Raw genomic sequence first — 16,707 nt, 5'->3', positions numbered from 1 at the left:
CCACGTACCTGGACTGCTGCCTGCCCCGGACGGGCTCTCCCACCACGGCTCCTCCAGCGTGTCCCCCATGCCGCTATTGCCGCCGCCGCCACGCGGGGAGGGCGGGGCGGGGCGGCGCGCGCGGCCCGCGCCTCGCCCCGCCCCCGGGCCCGCGCCTGCGCACTGGCCCTGCCCGCCCACACACGCGGGGGCGGGAGACAAACGGTGCCCAATGAACATTTTACAAAGTTTTTTTCCCTAAGTAATAAAAGTAAGTGCTTAAAACGCATGGAGGGGGGTGGGTTGTTGACTTTTTTTTTTTCCAAAAATATAGCCCAAGCGGGGAAAAAGAGGAAAGAAATTTAAAATATTACTCTCTCATAATATTTTTTTTTTAATTGCCTGAGTCTGGCTTGACGCTGTAAAATACTTTCTGGATTATTTATATAATCGTTTCTGAGACACAAATATACACGTCAAGAAACTGTGTGTTGCCTTTGAATGAAAGTTCTTCGCTCTCGAGGCGCCGGATCCTGCAGACAGTGTAGCAACTGGTGTGAGTTATTTCACAGGAGCGGTCCTGCTTTAGAGTGCGAGCATTTGCACGGAGGAGCACATCCCGCAGCCGACTGTGGAAGTAAAACAGACAAGTGTAAGAACGTGAATTTATCATAAGGTGGCACTGTTATTCCAGAGAGACCACTTCTGGAATATTGTGTCCAGTTCTTGGTCCCTCAGTTCAAGAAGGACAGGGAACCGCTGCAGAGAGTCCAGCACAGGGCAATGAAGGTGATTAAAGGAGTGGAGCATCTCCCTTATGAGGAAAGGCTGAGGGACCTGGGTCTCTTTAGCTTGGAGGAAACTGAGGGGTGACCTCATTCATGTTTATAAGTATGTAAAGGGTGAGTGTCCTGAGGATGGAACCAGGCTTTTCTCGGTGACAATGATAGGACAAGTGGCAATGGGTACAAACTGGAACATAGGAAGTTCCGCTGAAATATGAGAAGAAACTTCTTCACAGTGAGGGTGCCAGAGCACTGGAACAGGTTGCCCAGGGGGATTAGGGAGTCTCCTTCTCCGGAGGCATTCAAAACCCACCTGGACACTTTCCTGTGTAACCTCATCTAGGTGTTCCTTCTCAGGCAGGGGGATTGGACTAGATCATCTTTTGAGGTCCCTTCCAATCCCTAACACTCTGTAATTCTGTGATAAATTACTTGCATCATTTTTCTTAACTTTCATAGGCGCATACTATTTTTTTGTTTCTTTGAGGGTGCAGATGGATGAGGAACATGCACAATCGAGAGCTTTAGTGTTGTTCTGCCCAGGGTTGCTAAAGAACATCGCCAGATGATTCGTAGTCCTTGGAAATCAGGATTCCATGTAAAACTCCCGAATTTTATCTTCAGCTTGCAGAGTATAGCCTGGCAAGATACTGACTGTAAGGGAAGTCGTTTAATAATCAAGCCTGTATATAGCAAAGCAGTTCACCTTCATGGGAACCGAAAAATACTCAGATTTTTCGCAGAATGGCTTGCCTGCTGGGAAAACCGATTCCCAACGCTTACAGAGAAAGGCACCGGCGGTAGCGCCTTCCCCCGCCACCCAGCCTGAGGCCGCACAGAGGGCCGCAGCAGCCGCGGATCTCCCGCCAGAGCCTCCGTCAGCGCCTCCTCCCGCGGCGGAGCGCCGGCCGCCTCGCAAGGTTGCCCGGCCCCGACTGCCGCCTCCCCGGCTGCGCTGAGAGGCGGCTGGGGCTTCGTCAGACCGGCCCGGCCCGCGGCGGGGCAGCTGCTGCCTCCGCCGGACAGAGGCTCAGGTGAACGCCCCTGGGGAGCGGCAGCAACAGCCAAGCCCGTCCGGCCTGGCCCCGGGCCCCGCCTCTGGTTCTCAGGCAGAGGCACCGCCTTTCTGCCTTGCCAGGCTTCCGCGCTTTGCGGTGGACGCCCTCACTTCACGACAGCACGGGAGAGAAGAGGACCAGGGCCGGCTCACGGTGAGGTGGGAAAAAAAAAAAACACCACCAAAAACCACACACCACCCGACCGCGCTTTACGGCCGACCGAGGAGGCACGTCAACAGCTATGGCGGAAGGGGAAGAGGCGCCGCCGTCGTCGTCGAGCAGCTGGTGAGTTACGGGGGTGTCGGTGCTTTTTCTCCTGCTCCCTCTCCTTCTAGCGAGGTTGAGGGGGAGCAGGAGAGGGGTCGATGGGCGAGAGGGGCCGTGTCCCTCCTCCCCGGCACGTCGCCGCTCCCACCGCTCCCGGGACCCGCCGCACTTGGCGTGCGGGTGTGCTGCTGAGGCTGCTCCGAGCGCCTCGGGAGGGGGTGAGGGCGTCCGTGCTCCCGCCGCCGCGGAGCGCTCGGTGGAGACAGGGGTGGCTGGGGGAGCTCTTCGGGGTGGGGGCGGCCCCTCTCTAGACCCCCACCCATCCGCCTGCCGAGCCTGGCAGGCCCCAGCGCGGTGGGAGCCCTGGGCTAGTCCCGGGGCAGACGCCTTCGGGTGTTCGGCGGTTCTCGGGTCCCGAAGGAGGAAGCACCGCTGTCCAAAGAAGGGTGAGACAGGGCGGCCTGTGGCCGTGCCCTGCCTGGAGCCGGGCGGTTGCTCCAGTTTCCAAATGACAGCTTTTAATATGGGGTGGGAGCGGCTCGATGTGTGCACCTGGCTGCCGGGAGCGGAGCTGCTTTGTTAGGCTCAGCTTCCCCTCTCTCTGCGTACCTGCTCAAGCACAGGTGTCAAAGATAAGTCCTGGCTTGATTTCTGAATGATTTTGCTTGCCACCCTCCTCTGGTGTAGCTGGTACTTATAATAGATTTGACATCGAATCTCTAGGACAAGAGTGGATACTATGCCTGGAGTGATTTTAGTATTTGTTGCATTGCATTCACTTAAGTATTCACTTAAGATTGTAGAGGCTTAAATAAACACTGTGTTTAAAATCTGAAGATATTCTTACTGCACCCCACATTTACATTCCTGTGCATCTTCACTTTGTTTTTCTCTTTTCACTTTTGCATTGCATGTGATTCATTTTATTTCTGTGGTCTGTGCCAGAGCATTGCTCTTTGTCCTTTCCACGTACACACTTTTCACACTGTTGCCTTACAGACCTGGTGTTTTTATGATCATTTCCAGTCTGATGTTTTTGCTTTTAGGCTATATTTTATGTGGTGAATTCAAAGTTTCTTGCTAACTATGCTCAGCTCTCTTTGTGCTTTGTTATCTCACTGTAAAGAAGCCAGAATGGACACACATGCAGGTGTAGCTAGTATCTGTTCTTTGTCTAGGTTTGTCCTACAAATACAACTACTGAATAAAACAACTAAGTATCATTTACTAGCAAATTAAAATGAATTGATGTAGTGTTTTAGCCTTTTTTGCTTTTAGTTGCAACTTAAAAATGTATAAAGTTATTTCTGTAGGTACAGTGTTGCATAAGCATAATTTCTAAATACAGACCTGACTGTTCAAACATATAATTACAAAGGTAAGGACAGACTACTTGACAGTGCAATCTTGACACTTTGAAATATAACCCTGGACATTGACTAAGAACCATGTTGAAGTATCTCTGAAAAAATACTTGACATCTCCTTCATTACTAATGCTGAAAGAATGTTATGGTCTTCTAGATCACAACAAACTGGTAGAATTCCTGGTTAAGAACAAGGCACAAGTGTGGTTGCCAGACATATTTCGAGGCACAGCCTGCATTGTTGCCATTCTGACTGGCAGCTTCAAAATGTAACTATAGTAAATTTGATATGCTCGTACTACTAGAAAATGCAAACTTGAAGGCATTAATTGCAGAAGATTTTGTAAGTTGTTTTGGAAAGAGTTCAAGAGGTTTATACTTAAATGCTACATTAGTATGGCAGAATATGTCCTGTTACTAGAGCTGTATGCTGTAAATAACATAAAGTTGTATTCTTTATTGCTTACTTAGAAATTTCCCATGGCTTTTTTTGTTGTTTTGTTTTTTAATGCAAGTTTCAGTGAAATATTGCCTTTTTCATTTATTGATTTGAACTATTGTGTGCATATCTGAATGCTGTTGAACTGTTGTTTTTTTTTTTTTCTAATTATAATATCTATCTTTTGTATTAGCTTTTCTGTGTAAGTTACTACACTGTCATAGTTTTTAAGTACATAGGATTGTGCAATAACATCTCATGTTTTAAAATTACACAGCTGAAACATAAAATGATGTGTAATGTACACCTGAACTGTGCTAGGAAGAAAACCAGTAATGCTTGTCCTCTATTCAGTTCCTTAGGGGGACTCAAATGCAGATGTAATTTTGTGTTCAGAGACTGACAGCACCTTGAGCATGTAGAATCGAGACATGCTTATTAAAATAAAATGCTCTTTTGATTTTTCCTGTGTCAACTTGACGTGCAGTACTGGTGTGATTTGAGAAGGGGCACAAACTAATGATGAATTAAAACCTTCAACATCCATACTAACTGCTTGGTGTTTTGTTTAACAAAAAACAGGGAAATTTGCCATTGTATGATACAACTTAAAAAAAAACCAAAACACCACCACCCACCCTACCCCCTAAACTTATTGGACAGAATTACTGAAAGATGAGATTGTCAGCTTTTTCTTCAGTAAATTCAGGAAGTTTCTCAACAGTTTTGATTTAAAAATGAGAGAAATCTGTCAGACATTGTTCATTAAATATTTCTTTTTAGCTGTTTGGCATATTCTCAAAAATTAATTTGATAAATTGTTGACTGTATTATATTTGATGCTGGAAGACCTATCTGTGTCCAAAGCTAGGAATACAGAGAAACACAAAGGAGACTGTTTTCGAACTGTGTTGTAAGATCTCAGTTTCTTTTTTGTCTACTATTTTAACCATAATTTTAGTCAATAAAATACTTCTAGTCAATAAAATGTATAGACACAAACAAGCTGGACTGTTCTTAGTTAACATGTTTGTAATTGGAAGTTATAGGTTTTTTTTCCTCTCATTATCAAGGAAATAAATCATTTGGACCTAATTTTTCTTCTTCAGGTTCTCAGACAGATAAAGATACAAACAGCTATGAATTAATTTCTAAAACCTTTTTGCAAATTTTTGTTTAATAATCAAGCATCAGGTAACTTGATCAAATACTATTTTTATTTTAAGATCTATACTTTGAAAGTTAAGACCTGAACTAACTAAATATAACTTTAACCACAGACGGAATTGTTCCCATTCATTTGACTTTCCTTTGGAATAATTCATCTTATGGGTCTCAAAATACACTCCAACTGTTTCAGACAACAGAGTGACAAAACTTGTACATATGTATTTTTTCTGCACTCAAAATCTGGCTTATTAGTGCCTGGAACCATGATGTTTCTTCTGAAAGCATATGAACAACAACAAAAAAGTCCTTGGCAGTTAAATGTGAAATTAACATACCTGAGGGAAAACTAAAGGTAAAAATGTCAGGGAATTAATGTTTTTCTCCAAAGTTCGATTGGAAAAAAAGAACGTTCAGTCGTGTTCTGGATACAATGGATATTTTGAAGTAAATGTCAGGGATTGATTTTTGTTTGTTTGTTTTCAATAGAGAACTAACACTCCTCATTACTTTTGATTTAATATAGCTCTTGTTGATGTTTTTTTTTTGGTGGTCAGGAGAATCCTAAATTAAAGTAGCAACCAGAGTAACTAGATTATATAAAAGCATATTTCGTGAAATGGGGAGGAAGCTTTTATAGAGATAGTTTTCTGTGGTTTGAAGCTATGTTCTTTGCTATAGGAAGGTATAAAAATAAATTTATATTAGCCCTTGACTTTGAAGATGTTAATCAGCACTATTCACTTACCCAATATTATTTTAAGTAAAACTTGTTTGCGATTAATTCATGTTATAAATCTGTAAGCTACTGTGAATTTTTTCAAGTAAAGTTATTTGCTTAAAGTGCAATTTAGTTCTACCTTATTCGTTAGAATAGTAATACAAATATATTAGAATAAATTAGCCCAGTCTGGCACTAACATGGCTATGTACAGGCACTGCTCATAGTTGTGGTGGCAGCGTTGTGATATATTTGCCTGCGTTTTCTTTGCATGCTACACTTACCAGAAATACACTGAAATTTGCAAACTGGATGTGTTTGATGACTTAGGAGACAACAACTTTGTAGTTTGGTAGTGATACTTCTTGCAAAGGTTCAGCTAGTAGCAGCCTTGCTTCTGATTTGGGGAGAACAGGAATGATGTGTGGAGATGTTTAAGAAATACCACTTCTTATGCTGAAAATGGTGGTGGCCACCTGAAGCATAGTATGAGCAGCTACGATGAGTGTGTCACTTGGGGAGTGTGGGTGAAAATAAACAAAGCAGCTTTTCAAGTGTTACACTGACGTCAGATCAGTGATCAGAATATGGGAAGCAGTTTGACAAGAGGTATAATCCAAGTGTGGTTTAACCTTTTTAGGCCACAGTAATATCTTTAACAGAGGGGCGTATATTACGGTAGTAGTTCCAGTGTATATGGAAAAAGAGTGATCATCTTGTTTTGGACTGATAAGTGTGTTTTAGGTAATGAATTTGGTACATGTAGAAGATACCTGTTGGGCTGTGAAAATAAGAAGTTAATATTAGAAATGTGCCCATTACAAATTAAAGCTTTAAACTTTTGAAGCTTTTTTTTCCAAAAAATGCACTTTGACTTGGAAGAAGCAATTCAAAAGGATCTGTCCTGCCTAATAACAAAGGAGCAGACTTAATGACTTTAGCAGATACATTCCAGCCATTGTCATGTGATGTTTAATTATAGCTTTCTTAATACTATACATATTTTCCTATGTATTTGTAATTTATCAAAACACTTCCTCCTGTCTTTTGCCTGCTGTTCACATCCCCATGATTTCTTAATCTCTTCATTAGTATTTATAAATGATTCTTATCAACTACCTTAGAGTCATATATAAATAAAATAAATAGTATTTAAAAAATAAGTGACGCTGAAGTACCAATAGTTGATATTTTTTTTTTTTTTTTTTTTTTAAAATGCCTCCAGCTCACTCTCACATCTTAAATGTTTTGGCTTGGAAAAAAAATCATATTGAATTTCTGTGAAGGTAGTTACCTGTTGATTTTAGTATGTCACTGGACTGGCATGAATTTCATAGATCCTTCTGTAAGTATGAAAATTTACTCCAGATACACTAATAGCAATATTGTGCGTTGTGACATTTTAAACAGTAGGTCTTATGGAAATTAACCTTTCAGGCCATGGTTTGGGTATAGGCTTGAATTGTACACATCTAACCAAAATTTAGAATAGCGTCTGAAGTCAGGCTGTGGAGCTATGGTAGAGTAAAAAGAAGGATGTTCAGGTCAGGAAGCATTTGTCTATAAAGAGAAGTGCTGCATTTTTTCTTGAGTAAGTGCAATAGTTGTTTTCCATATGAACAGAAAACTTCCTAGCTGATCTTCACTCATAAAAGACAGGGGTCCAGATTGCTAGCATTTTGCTAGGACATCTGTAGCGCAGACTGAAATAAGGTAAAACACAGCTGGTGGACTCTTGTTAAAGTGTTGATCACTTTCATGGTACTTTGGAGGTTAGTGTGAACAGAATAATTATTAGAAAATAATTTTTCTTCATTTTTGAGAAGTCTTCACTTCAAGCCTGTAAACAGTCTTGGGGATTGATGGAGGAAAAGAATACTTAATTAAATCATGAATAGAGTAAGGCATTTTTCCCTCCCTGCTGTTATTTCATTTAACTCAATGTGGTGATACAGCACATCTCTTCATGTGGGAAATGGGCATGTCAGATTCTTACTTTTTTAAAGTGAAGTAGTAAATCTAGCATTTGCTTGTCATCTTCAGACTGTGCAAAGGGCAGAGGACTACTTATTTATAAGATCTTGCACCTAGTAATACATTATAAAAGAAATGGAGGAAGCACACATTTGCAGATACCATGTTGAAGTTGATCTTGAGGTTAACCTGTGCACAGCTTTTTAAGCTGTGACTATTAGGTACAAGTAACTGGTAGAATTAGTACTCATGGTCTGTGAGACATTCTTTGCCAGGTGTGTTTTTGTGATTTGTGTATATGTGTTGTTTCATGTATTTTTTTTTTTTCCAAATAATTTTCTTTGGAGGACATAGAAACTAAATTTAACAATTCCAATTTAAGACCTTTCGACCTGAAATACAACATGTGTGCAGCTATTGCATTCAGTTCCATACTTGGATAACGTTTGTAGCAACTGATCATATTTTGTGTGCTACAATTCAAGGCCTAGCTGTTGCTCTCCAATTTGTTTGTTATACATAGTGTGCACAGAAACCTGCAATACATCTAAGAGCATCTAGTTCTCTTCAGCTGATATTTGATGTTGGCTTCTGTTGAAGTGAGATCATCCCAGAGTTTGTGCAGTTCTGCTGAGTGCTAGGGTTCTTGGTGTAAGCGTCCTGGAAATACTTGTATTTTATTCAGGTTGAACTGATATGATGATTTAATTTTTCCAGCATTGATTGTTATGTACACAGTTGGACAACAGGATAGGTGGTGGATGTGCAAGTGTGCTTGTGTATTTTTTCCATCCCTGTTTCTGTCGAAGGAAGGTGATACTCACCAGTGCACCCTGCAGTTCTACAAGTTGGCTTTGGGATTTTTCTTTTAATTCTGAAAACATAAGGAAACAAGGCAGGTCAGTCTCTTTGTAAATTGTACTTTCTTTCATCCAAATTTACAAAATCATGTGAAGAAGACAGACTATTAGTTGTGCCCCAGTGTATATTTGAAATATGATTTGAAGTGCTGCCAAAAAGTACTGGCAAAGAAACTGGCTGATACAATGCAAGGCAAATGCTTACTCTGCAAACTTGTAAATGCTTTGAGAAGTCTCAAGTAAGGCTATCTCATTGCTTAATGTTAAGTACATGCATGCATTCTTACAGGATTGAGATTTTCAGTCTGTTTATCAAAAAGGGTGATATTTAGGAAATCAGAAATTTGTGTGTTAAGCTTTCAGAAGACCAAACATGCAAAGCTTTGTATCGAGGAGTTAGTTGTGGGTATATGCAAATGAAAGAAGCAGACAGAGCTCAACAGCTGACATTTTTTTACCGTGGGTGTCTGGAATTGACAACGTAGTACGTAACATGTGGATCAATTAAGCATTGTACTGATAACATTTTAACATCTGTCATTACACGTCTCAATAGCTGTGTTGTTCAACAAGGAATGCCTCTTCATACTGGAATATCTGTCCTGAATAAACAATCATGTTCTATGTTTTGCTCTGGCTATAAAGCTCCCGGCTATGTGTTTAAGTCCTCGGGTATATGAAGCAAAGCCTTTCTTAAGGCACGTGTCAGAGCTAGCAGAGAACAGTTAAGAGGAGACAGTAAGAGAGAAGTTTTTCCTACAGGACACGTGTCACTGCCGTTGCTATTTTTCCAGTGAACCTGGTGCTTTACCACTGCTGTGCTATGTGAAATTCCTGAAATCATCAGATGTGATTCTCTCGTTGTTGACAGCGTGGAACTATTGACACAGTCCACAGAAATTATCAGAGATATTGTAAAGTAATCCTTTCTGAATGCACTTCTTCCTTATAATGCTTGCAAACTTCTGTTGGCTTACTATGGCAACTTAAGGTATCCTTACTGTTTGACTGTCTTGTGAATTTATGTATTTTGCTACTTTCTACACCATTATTAACATTTTTGTATGTTTTAGTTCAGTCTTGTGCTTGTGTCTACACTTATGGTACTAGAACTTTATAGCTAAGTAAGCCTGAGTTTGACTAAAAGGTCCTTTCCCATTTCAGGGAAAGACAAGGTTAAAAGCTGACTGTTCTAAACCTTTGAAATAAGTTCTCTGTTTTCTAGGTCAGGTAGTATTTTACTTGAAAGAACTCTGCCATCTAATTTAGGTGTAGTGTTTGCTTTGAATGCATCATGTGTGTGAAAACTTGCCATGTATCTCTTAAGCTATAAACAACAATTAAATTTGCATTTTTATGACACATTTTGCAAAATTGCATCTTCATGAAAGCAAACAAAAAGTACTTTGAACTTATATTTTTCTCCTACGTAAATCGAATGGAATTAGAAGCTGAACAAGCAGCCTTAAAAATAAAGGGATAAATAAACATGTTGCAAATATTTATTTTCAGTAATTGGCAAATTGTCTTATATGGTATCTTTACAGATGTGTGAGTTTTGCCTGATAATAGCCTTCTGTCTACATCTATTTAATACATAAACATTGAAAAATATTGTATAATTATTTTCTAATAAACACATTATGTATAATTATAGGGAAAAAGATCTTGCAGATGCTCTAGAAGAGGGAGGCTGTGATCTTGAAACTGTGAGAAACATCATTCAAGGAAGGCAATTGCCTGCTGAGCTGAGGGCCAAAGTCTGGAAGGTAAATACAAACTTAAAGCAAGAAGCACGAAATACTTGAAGTTCCAATTGATTCGAGGTAAATGATTTAATTACCAGGCATCTGTACAGAAGAGACGTAATACTGGAATTTTAATATGCGTGTATGTTGATTCAGTTTTAGGATATTCCTCTTCATTGAGTTCAATAAATGGGTAGCTACAAAAGGATACTACGATATTTAGTGGGTTTTCTTTTCTCGTTTTCAGATTGCACTTAATGTTGTAGGAAAGGGGGACAGCCTAGCATCCTGGGATGGCTCCTTAGACCTACCAGAGCAGAATACAATTCATAAGGATTGCCAAGAGCTAATTGGTAAGTTCAATTACATTTAGATCACCTATGCAAAAACCTCTGTACTCTCAGTTGTCTTAGGGCTTTGTTATTTGAATTAATTAACCTGAATGATGTTTACATTTTGGAGGAAGCTTTGAGGAAGATGATGAGAGGGCAGAGAACATCAGAAAGAATTTGTAAGAAAACAGTAGTATCTTATCTGTACTCTGACTCTGAGATGGGTGACGTCATGGAAGTTTAAAGTATTAGCCTGTACGTGATAGTTTGCATGATCAGAGATGAATGGGAAGAAAGATCCAGGAGTGGAAAATATTTTAGATCCTTTTCTAAACTCCATCTGTTAAACCAGACAGTGTTTTTTGTAGTGCCATTCAAGTTTTTAATTGTCTACTGACTGATACTTAACCTGAGAAGCTAGTGTAGCACCAAATGTGTATAACCCCTAAGGGAAGAAATGTATTAAACATTTAGGAGTTTAAGGACTTTTTTTTTTTTTTTTTAAAAAAAGGTATTCTTTAATAGTGTTTTCAGCAAAAGTTAAAGGTTTTGTTTGTGAAAGCACGATGCTGCCAGGACATTGGAAATAATATTCCAGTATGTCTGTAAGGAGTTGCCACAAGGTCTGGTTGGCAACTCATCACAAAAATGGCCAAATCCCTGACACCAGGCAACAACGTTAGAATCAGTGATCAGGTGATGGAGTCAATACTGACTCATAAATTAGGATACTACTTCTTATGGCATCAATAAGAGAATCTTCTATTTTATTAGCTGTCAATCTTTAACTTATTCTTGCATAATTGCAAGTTAAGGCAAAGAATGGAGTTATTGCATGCTTACACACATGCCTACTGTTAAAATGCAGTTCTGCATGTTTTAGCCCTAGAATTTAGTAGGGCTTATTTTCCTTCTCTCTTTATCCTGTAAAGAAGAGGGGAAAAAAATCCAGCATAATTAAATCAGAGCATCTTTCTGGAAGATGGCAAAACACCCCAATTAGTATTCATAACATACAAAATTAAGTACTTCAATGTCGGTTAGTTCTCCTTTTGTCTTTATGGCAAATATTTTGTAATATATAACAATATGAAACTGATTAAAGTAATAAATGTGAAGTTAGTTCAGAATAAAGGTTATATGGAGATTTCAATTTGGAGCTGGATTTAATCTCTCTGTTTCAGTGTTTTATCAAAGCAAGTAGTCTCCAAATTTAAAGTAAATCATCAGATGGCATTTGAGTTTTATGTACTATTTGATTTTCCTGAGAGGTAGAGGAGAGGAAATACCAAATATTGACTGGCTTTGATGGGAAAATATTAAAGACTTCACTAATGAAAACTTTCACCTAACAGCAGTGAGACTCCTGGGCTTCTTGTAATTGGGGGTGGGAAATGTTCGCTAGAAATTTAGTGCCACTGCATCAGTGTAGTGAGTACACATCTCTTGCCCCTGTCCAGCACAAAACATGGTTCTTCCTTCTTTTACTCTAAGTTAGTTCAGCTATAGTAAAATTGACATAATCTAAATGGATGAAAACAAATTTATTTCTCAACTATATAGTTCATAAGTGTATTTAATGCTAGATTTTTCATTTAAAATATCTAAAGAGGTATCTAATGTTACATGGGAAATTGTATGAACTTAGACAAAAGTCTAATTTCACTACAGTCTGTATAAATAAAGACCGATACATTTAACTGTAAGTAAGCTAAGTAGTCATTCCATCACATGGAGGAAGTCATAATTTGAGGCATGGTATTGACATACTTCAATATGTTTTAGATTTGTTGCTTCAAGTGAGGTGAATTCCAGTAGTTATTCGGAAGTGTCGTCAGCCTTTTAATTGAGAGTCTATGCAGAAAGATGCTTTACAACTAATGAAAACCTAAGCTTTGTGTATATATCCAACTTGATAATGACAGTATTTAAGAAGTGTTTTGCTTGCTAACCTTAATTACAGAACTGGTTTTGTATCAAATTGTTGTGCCAGTTTTTATCCAAATGCAACAATATAAAGTTACGAATTCAGAATTAGTCTGTCAGTAAATAGGGGACATCTCTACTTGTCAGTACCTTACAACATTTGTAAGAATGTGAAATGACGCACTACATTATATAAAAGATTAGGTGTTCATGGTTAGTGTATCTTCTGATTAACAACAGTATGAAATCAAATTTAAAAGCCAGGTGTAGGTGTATGTAATCAAATAATTTCTCTTTTTATAGTTACCCTAACAATCCCAAATTTAAACTGTTGTTAGGAAGATTACTTTGAAGTAGAGATTAAAAATGTGATTTTTCTGTTAATACTAAAATCTAAGTCTCTAAGCATAACTGATTTCAAACTACTGATTTTCATAGATTTGCATGTCAGTGGGCTTTTGAGGAATTGGAAGTATGCATTGTGGGTTGAACTGTGTTGAAATACAAATTAATTTGTTCTAGAGTTGGGCATAAGTTATGTGCTGAGCATGTTAAACAGGAATAGAAGAGGGGCATTTTGTGCTGCTTTTTTTTTTTCCCCAGACAGTCTCTGCTGGTGCGATTGTGCTGTGAAATATTCTCATTCAATTTCTTGAAAGGCCACTAATACGATTTATATTGCGGTGCCTCTTTCAGACCAGCTATCAGTGCCAGAAGAGGAGAAGTCAGTATTACTTCTGGATATTGAGTCTGTTATTACTTTTTATTGTAAGTCGCGCAATGTTAAATACAATTCTTGCCTTGGCTGGATACATCTACTCAAACCTCTGGTACAGCTTCGTTTGCCACGCAGTGATTTGTACAACTGCTTTTATGCTATTATGAATAAATTCATTCCAAGGTAAAACTCTTTCTTTTCCCTGTATACTATTTTTATTGGCATTAAAAGTATTTTCTGAAAGGATGTGCATGTTGGTTTTGGCTAGAGTAGCGGTTTGTAGCAAAGTTGTCAGATTCCTTCGTATGACAATAAATTGACCCATCTTTCAATACCTGTTGGTTTGAAGTCCAGGAGGTAATTGAGTTGATTTAAGATATAAGGAATTAGCATGTGACTGATGTAGACTCGATGTGTCTTAAAAAGAACAGCTGTCCTTTCATTCTATATCAAAAATATTTGTTTAGAAGCTATCTACTTCATATATGTTATGTGAAAGCGTTTTTTCTATCCTTTCTCAGCATTTTTGGTATTTAAAATGCTTCTATCACTTTCACTTCAAAATACTTCATAAGCACTAATTAAGTCTCAAAATCTCTTTAGAAGAAGTAGTTGCTATTTTCCCTGTATTCTACTGAGTTGGGACTGATTTTTTTTTTTAAATTAAAAAATAGAGCTTTTCATGCTGTTATATAGATGCTCTCACTAAAATAATTCTTTATTTATGCTGCAGTAGCACCATGATGCTTCAGTGAGGCTACAAGGTCTTCTGATTAAGACCTTGTGAAATAATATCTGGATAGTCTCTAATTAAAGATCTTAGTCTGATTCCCTGGAGAAGAGATTCTGGCCCAGCTACTGGATGTGTGCCCTCCATACGAAAAGCGCACATTTGATGTCATGGCAGGAAACATTTATCGGTCCTGTCTCTTGACTCAGCTTGTGACTGTTTGTGATTTAAAATACTGTTGGGCTCTGTGAACTGTTTGGGGATAGTGGCATTATGGTCATGTAATTCATATACTGTTAGCTGTAGAAGACTTTCAGAGTGTCTAATATTGAAGTTCCTCTGTAAGAACCTAGGTGATGTTTCAACGAGATGTAGGCTATGAGTTTCTTTGTGGTTTTGTTTGTTCGTTGTTTGGTTGGTTTTGGGTTTGGGTTTTGTGGGAGTTTGTTGTTCTTGGTTGTTTTTATGAGAGACTGAAAGGTATGAAAGGGAATTCATAGTATATTTGCAAATCTCCACTTAGGTCATTTCAATGTCAATTTGACATTTGACAGCTGGATCGTCATGACTATTTGATAAAGATTTCATTTTTAGCTTGCTGGTTTGTTTTGCTTGGTTTGTTTTTTTTTTTTTTTAATCACTTTCTATTCACATTTCTTATGTTTTGTAACTATCATGAAATATTTATTAAGAATTAATTCTAACAAAATGCTGGCTGGAATAATTGACCATATTAACCATTCAAACAGAAAATAATTTGCAGTTCTAGATTCTTAGGCTAAATTTATTAATAGAATATTTTTCTTCTTGTCACACTTTTTGTCATGTTAACTTAATAGAAGTCAGAGTTGTTCTGTTAATTTCATAAAATAATTCCCACATGTAATTCCGTGTGAATGTTTCCATTTCAGCACCATAGACATAGCTTTGTTTAAGAAAGTTCGACTGATAATTGTGTTTGGAGATCTGTGTGTCGAGTTTCACCTAAGTTTACAACAATTTTTATACACTTGAAATTTGTTCCTAATGTCTTTAAACAACTATTTCTTAATTTTAAATACTCTGTTTTCTGAGTGATGAACTGATATTTATTTGTTATTCATGTGTGAAATAAGCATTTTTAAGATTTCCTTTGGCTGCCATATTAGAATGATTTATATTTTCTAAAATTTGATTTTTAGTTAATGACATTGATATCATGCTAGCCTTGCTTTGATATTTAAATCTGTTTTAAATACTTCTGTATTTTATACTCTATTAAGTATTGGCAGTATTTTGTTCTTTCTCCTACCTTACTAATATAGTGGTGTAATTTTTTTTTTCTGACTCTTGAGGCAAGTTGGTTTCATGATCAGTCCCTGTGAATTAAAAGAACAATATAGGAAATCACATAATCACAACTAATAATGAATTGCTACTGTAAATCTAACAACTGAAATATTACAGGAGGGTTTACGATTACTTTCACTGCTACTTTTTAGGGATTGTTTTATGAAGGGAAGACCATTTCATCTATTTAGACTCCTTCTTCAGTACCATGAGCCTGAACTCTGCTCCTTTCTTGATACTAAGAAGATGACTCCAGACTCATATGCACTCAACTGGGTAATAAAGTGAAAGTAGGGAAACATAATGAAAAATAAATTTCTAATAACATTTAAGTACATGTTGCCAGTTTGTGGAAGAGTAGTACAAGAGATTAGTACTGCGTATATTAAAATAAATTGCATGTGTTAATATAGTGCGGGCTTTTAGTCTTCAGTTGTTTAACGTAGGGTATGAGATCTTGTTAACATCACATTGTTATTGTTCTGGATGTTAATTCAGCCACTGATGTTAAGAACTTATTGGAATAAGTAAGAATCAGACCAACTGTTATACTCAAAAAGTAAGAAGCCGTGATGTTAGTTTTTATAGTGGGCAGCTGTACGGCTGTAGATATGGATAAACATCAGCCTAATGGGTTTTTTTAAAGTCAAATTACTGATAATTTTAAAAAACTCCATGCTAATAGATATATTTGACTGCCTCATACAGTGCTATGCCTTTTAGAATTTAGGCACAGTTTTTCAAGAACTGGTCATTTCCTCCTCACCTTAACTTTAAAACTGCCTTGAGTTGGGAGTAATTATAAAGAGCTTATCTCAGTCATTTTTATAAAGCATGTGTAGCAGGACTACAACATAAAGCAGCAAAATTCTTACGTTTCAATGCTACTTAGTATATGCACTACAAAATCATGACACAGTGCTTGCAGAGGCAGAGTCTGTAAAAGACAGCTTTATGACCCATGAACTCTTCTAGGCTCTTCTTCTGTACCCATTAGCTTTGTAAATTTTTTTGTAACTCTGTGTATTTCCAGTTAAGAATTAATTTCAGTATTATTTTTTTTAAGCTGCAAAGTCTGTATTTGTTGGTTTTATTTTTTTTAAAGATGAATTTGAATATTAAAATGTGTTCATATTTTCAAAATCTGCCTTTTGCTAGTCATCAGCATTCAAAAGAGCAATCCGGTCTTTTTTTACTACTGAATCTCCCTTGTTTTAATATATAATATTCCTTAGTAAATACGAACTTCTTCGAAGTTGTTTATTAAAAGTTTAGTAATTCATTCGTAAAAAAAAAAATCTTCCCTTT

The 16,707-nt window shown here is 37.9% G+C and overlaps 2 protein-coding genes across 4 annotated transcripts in view; one reads left to right on the top strand and one right to left on the bottom strand.

Annotated features, from left to right (window-relative positions):
* Nucleotides 1–133, bottom strand: part of CMSS1 (cms1 ribosomal small subunit homolog) — a 246,431-nt gene extending 246,298 nt beyond the window's left edge. Inside the window, exon 1 of one of the 2 annotated variants that reach the window (XM_065829335.2) lies at nt 9–133. In XM_065829335.2, the coding sequence (XP_065685407.2) occupies nt 9–69 (61 nt within the window). In that variant the 5' untranslated portion in view covers nt 70–133. The remainder of the gene's footprint in view (nt 1–8) is intronic. The other variant, XM_065829334.2, reaches the window with a different exon arrangement.
* A 1,804-nt stretch (nt 134–1,937) lies between these two features.
* Nucleotides 1,938–16,707, top strand: part of TBC1D23 (TBC1 domain family member 23) — a 34,972-nt gene continuing 20,202 nt past the window's right edge. Inside the window, exons 1-5 of one of the 2 annotated variants that reach the window (XM_065829338.2) lie at nt 1,938–2,107; nt 10,274–10,385; nt 10,612–10,717; nt 13,319–13,523; nt 15,552–15,675. In XM_065829338.2, the coding sequence (XP_065685410.1) occupies nt 2,064–2,107; nt 10,274–10,385; nt 10,612–10,717; nt 13,319–13,523; nt 15,552–15,675 (591 nt within the window). In that variant the 5' untranslated portion in view covers nt 1,938–2,063. The remainder of the gene's footprint in view (nt 2,108–10,273; nt 10,386–10,611; nt 10,718–13,318; nt 13,524–15,551; nt 15,676–16,707) is intronic. The other variant, XM_065829337.2, reaches the window with a different exon arrangement.

This window comes from Patagioenas fasciata, chromosome 1 (assembly GCF_037038585.1).
Source record: "Patagioenas fasciata isolate bPatFas1 chromosome 1, bPatFas1.hap1, whole genome shotgun sequence".
In the NCBI taxonomy this organism is placed as follows: Eukaryota; Metazoa; Chordata; class Aves; order Columbiformes; family Columbidae; genus Patagioenas; species Patagioenas fasciata.
This window is presented reverse-complemented; position numbering and strand designations above follow the sequence as displayed.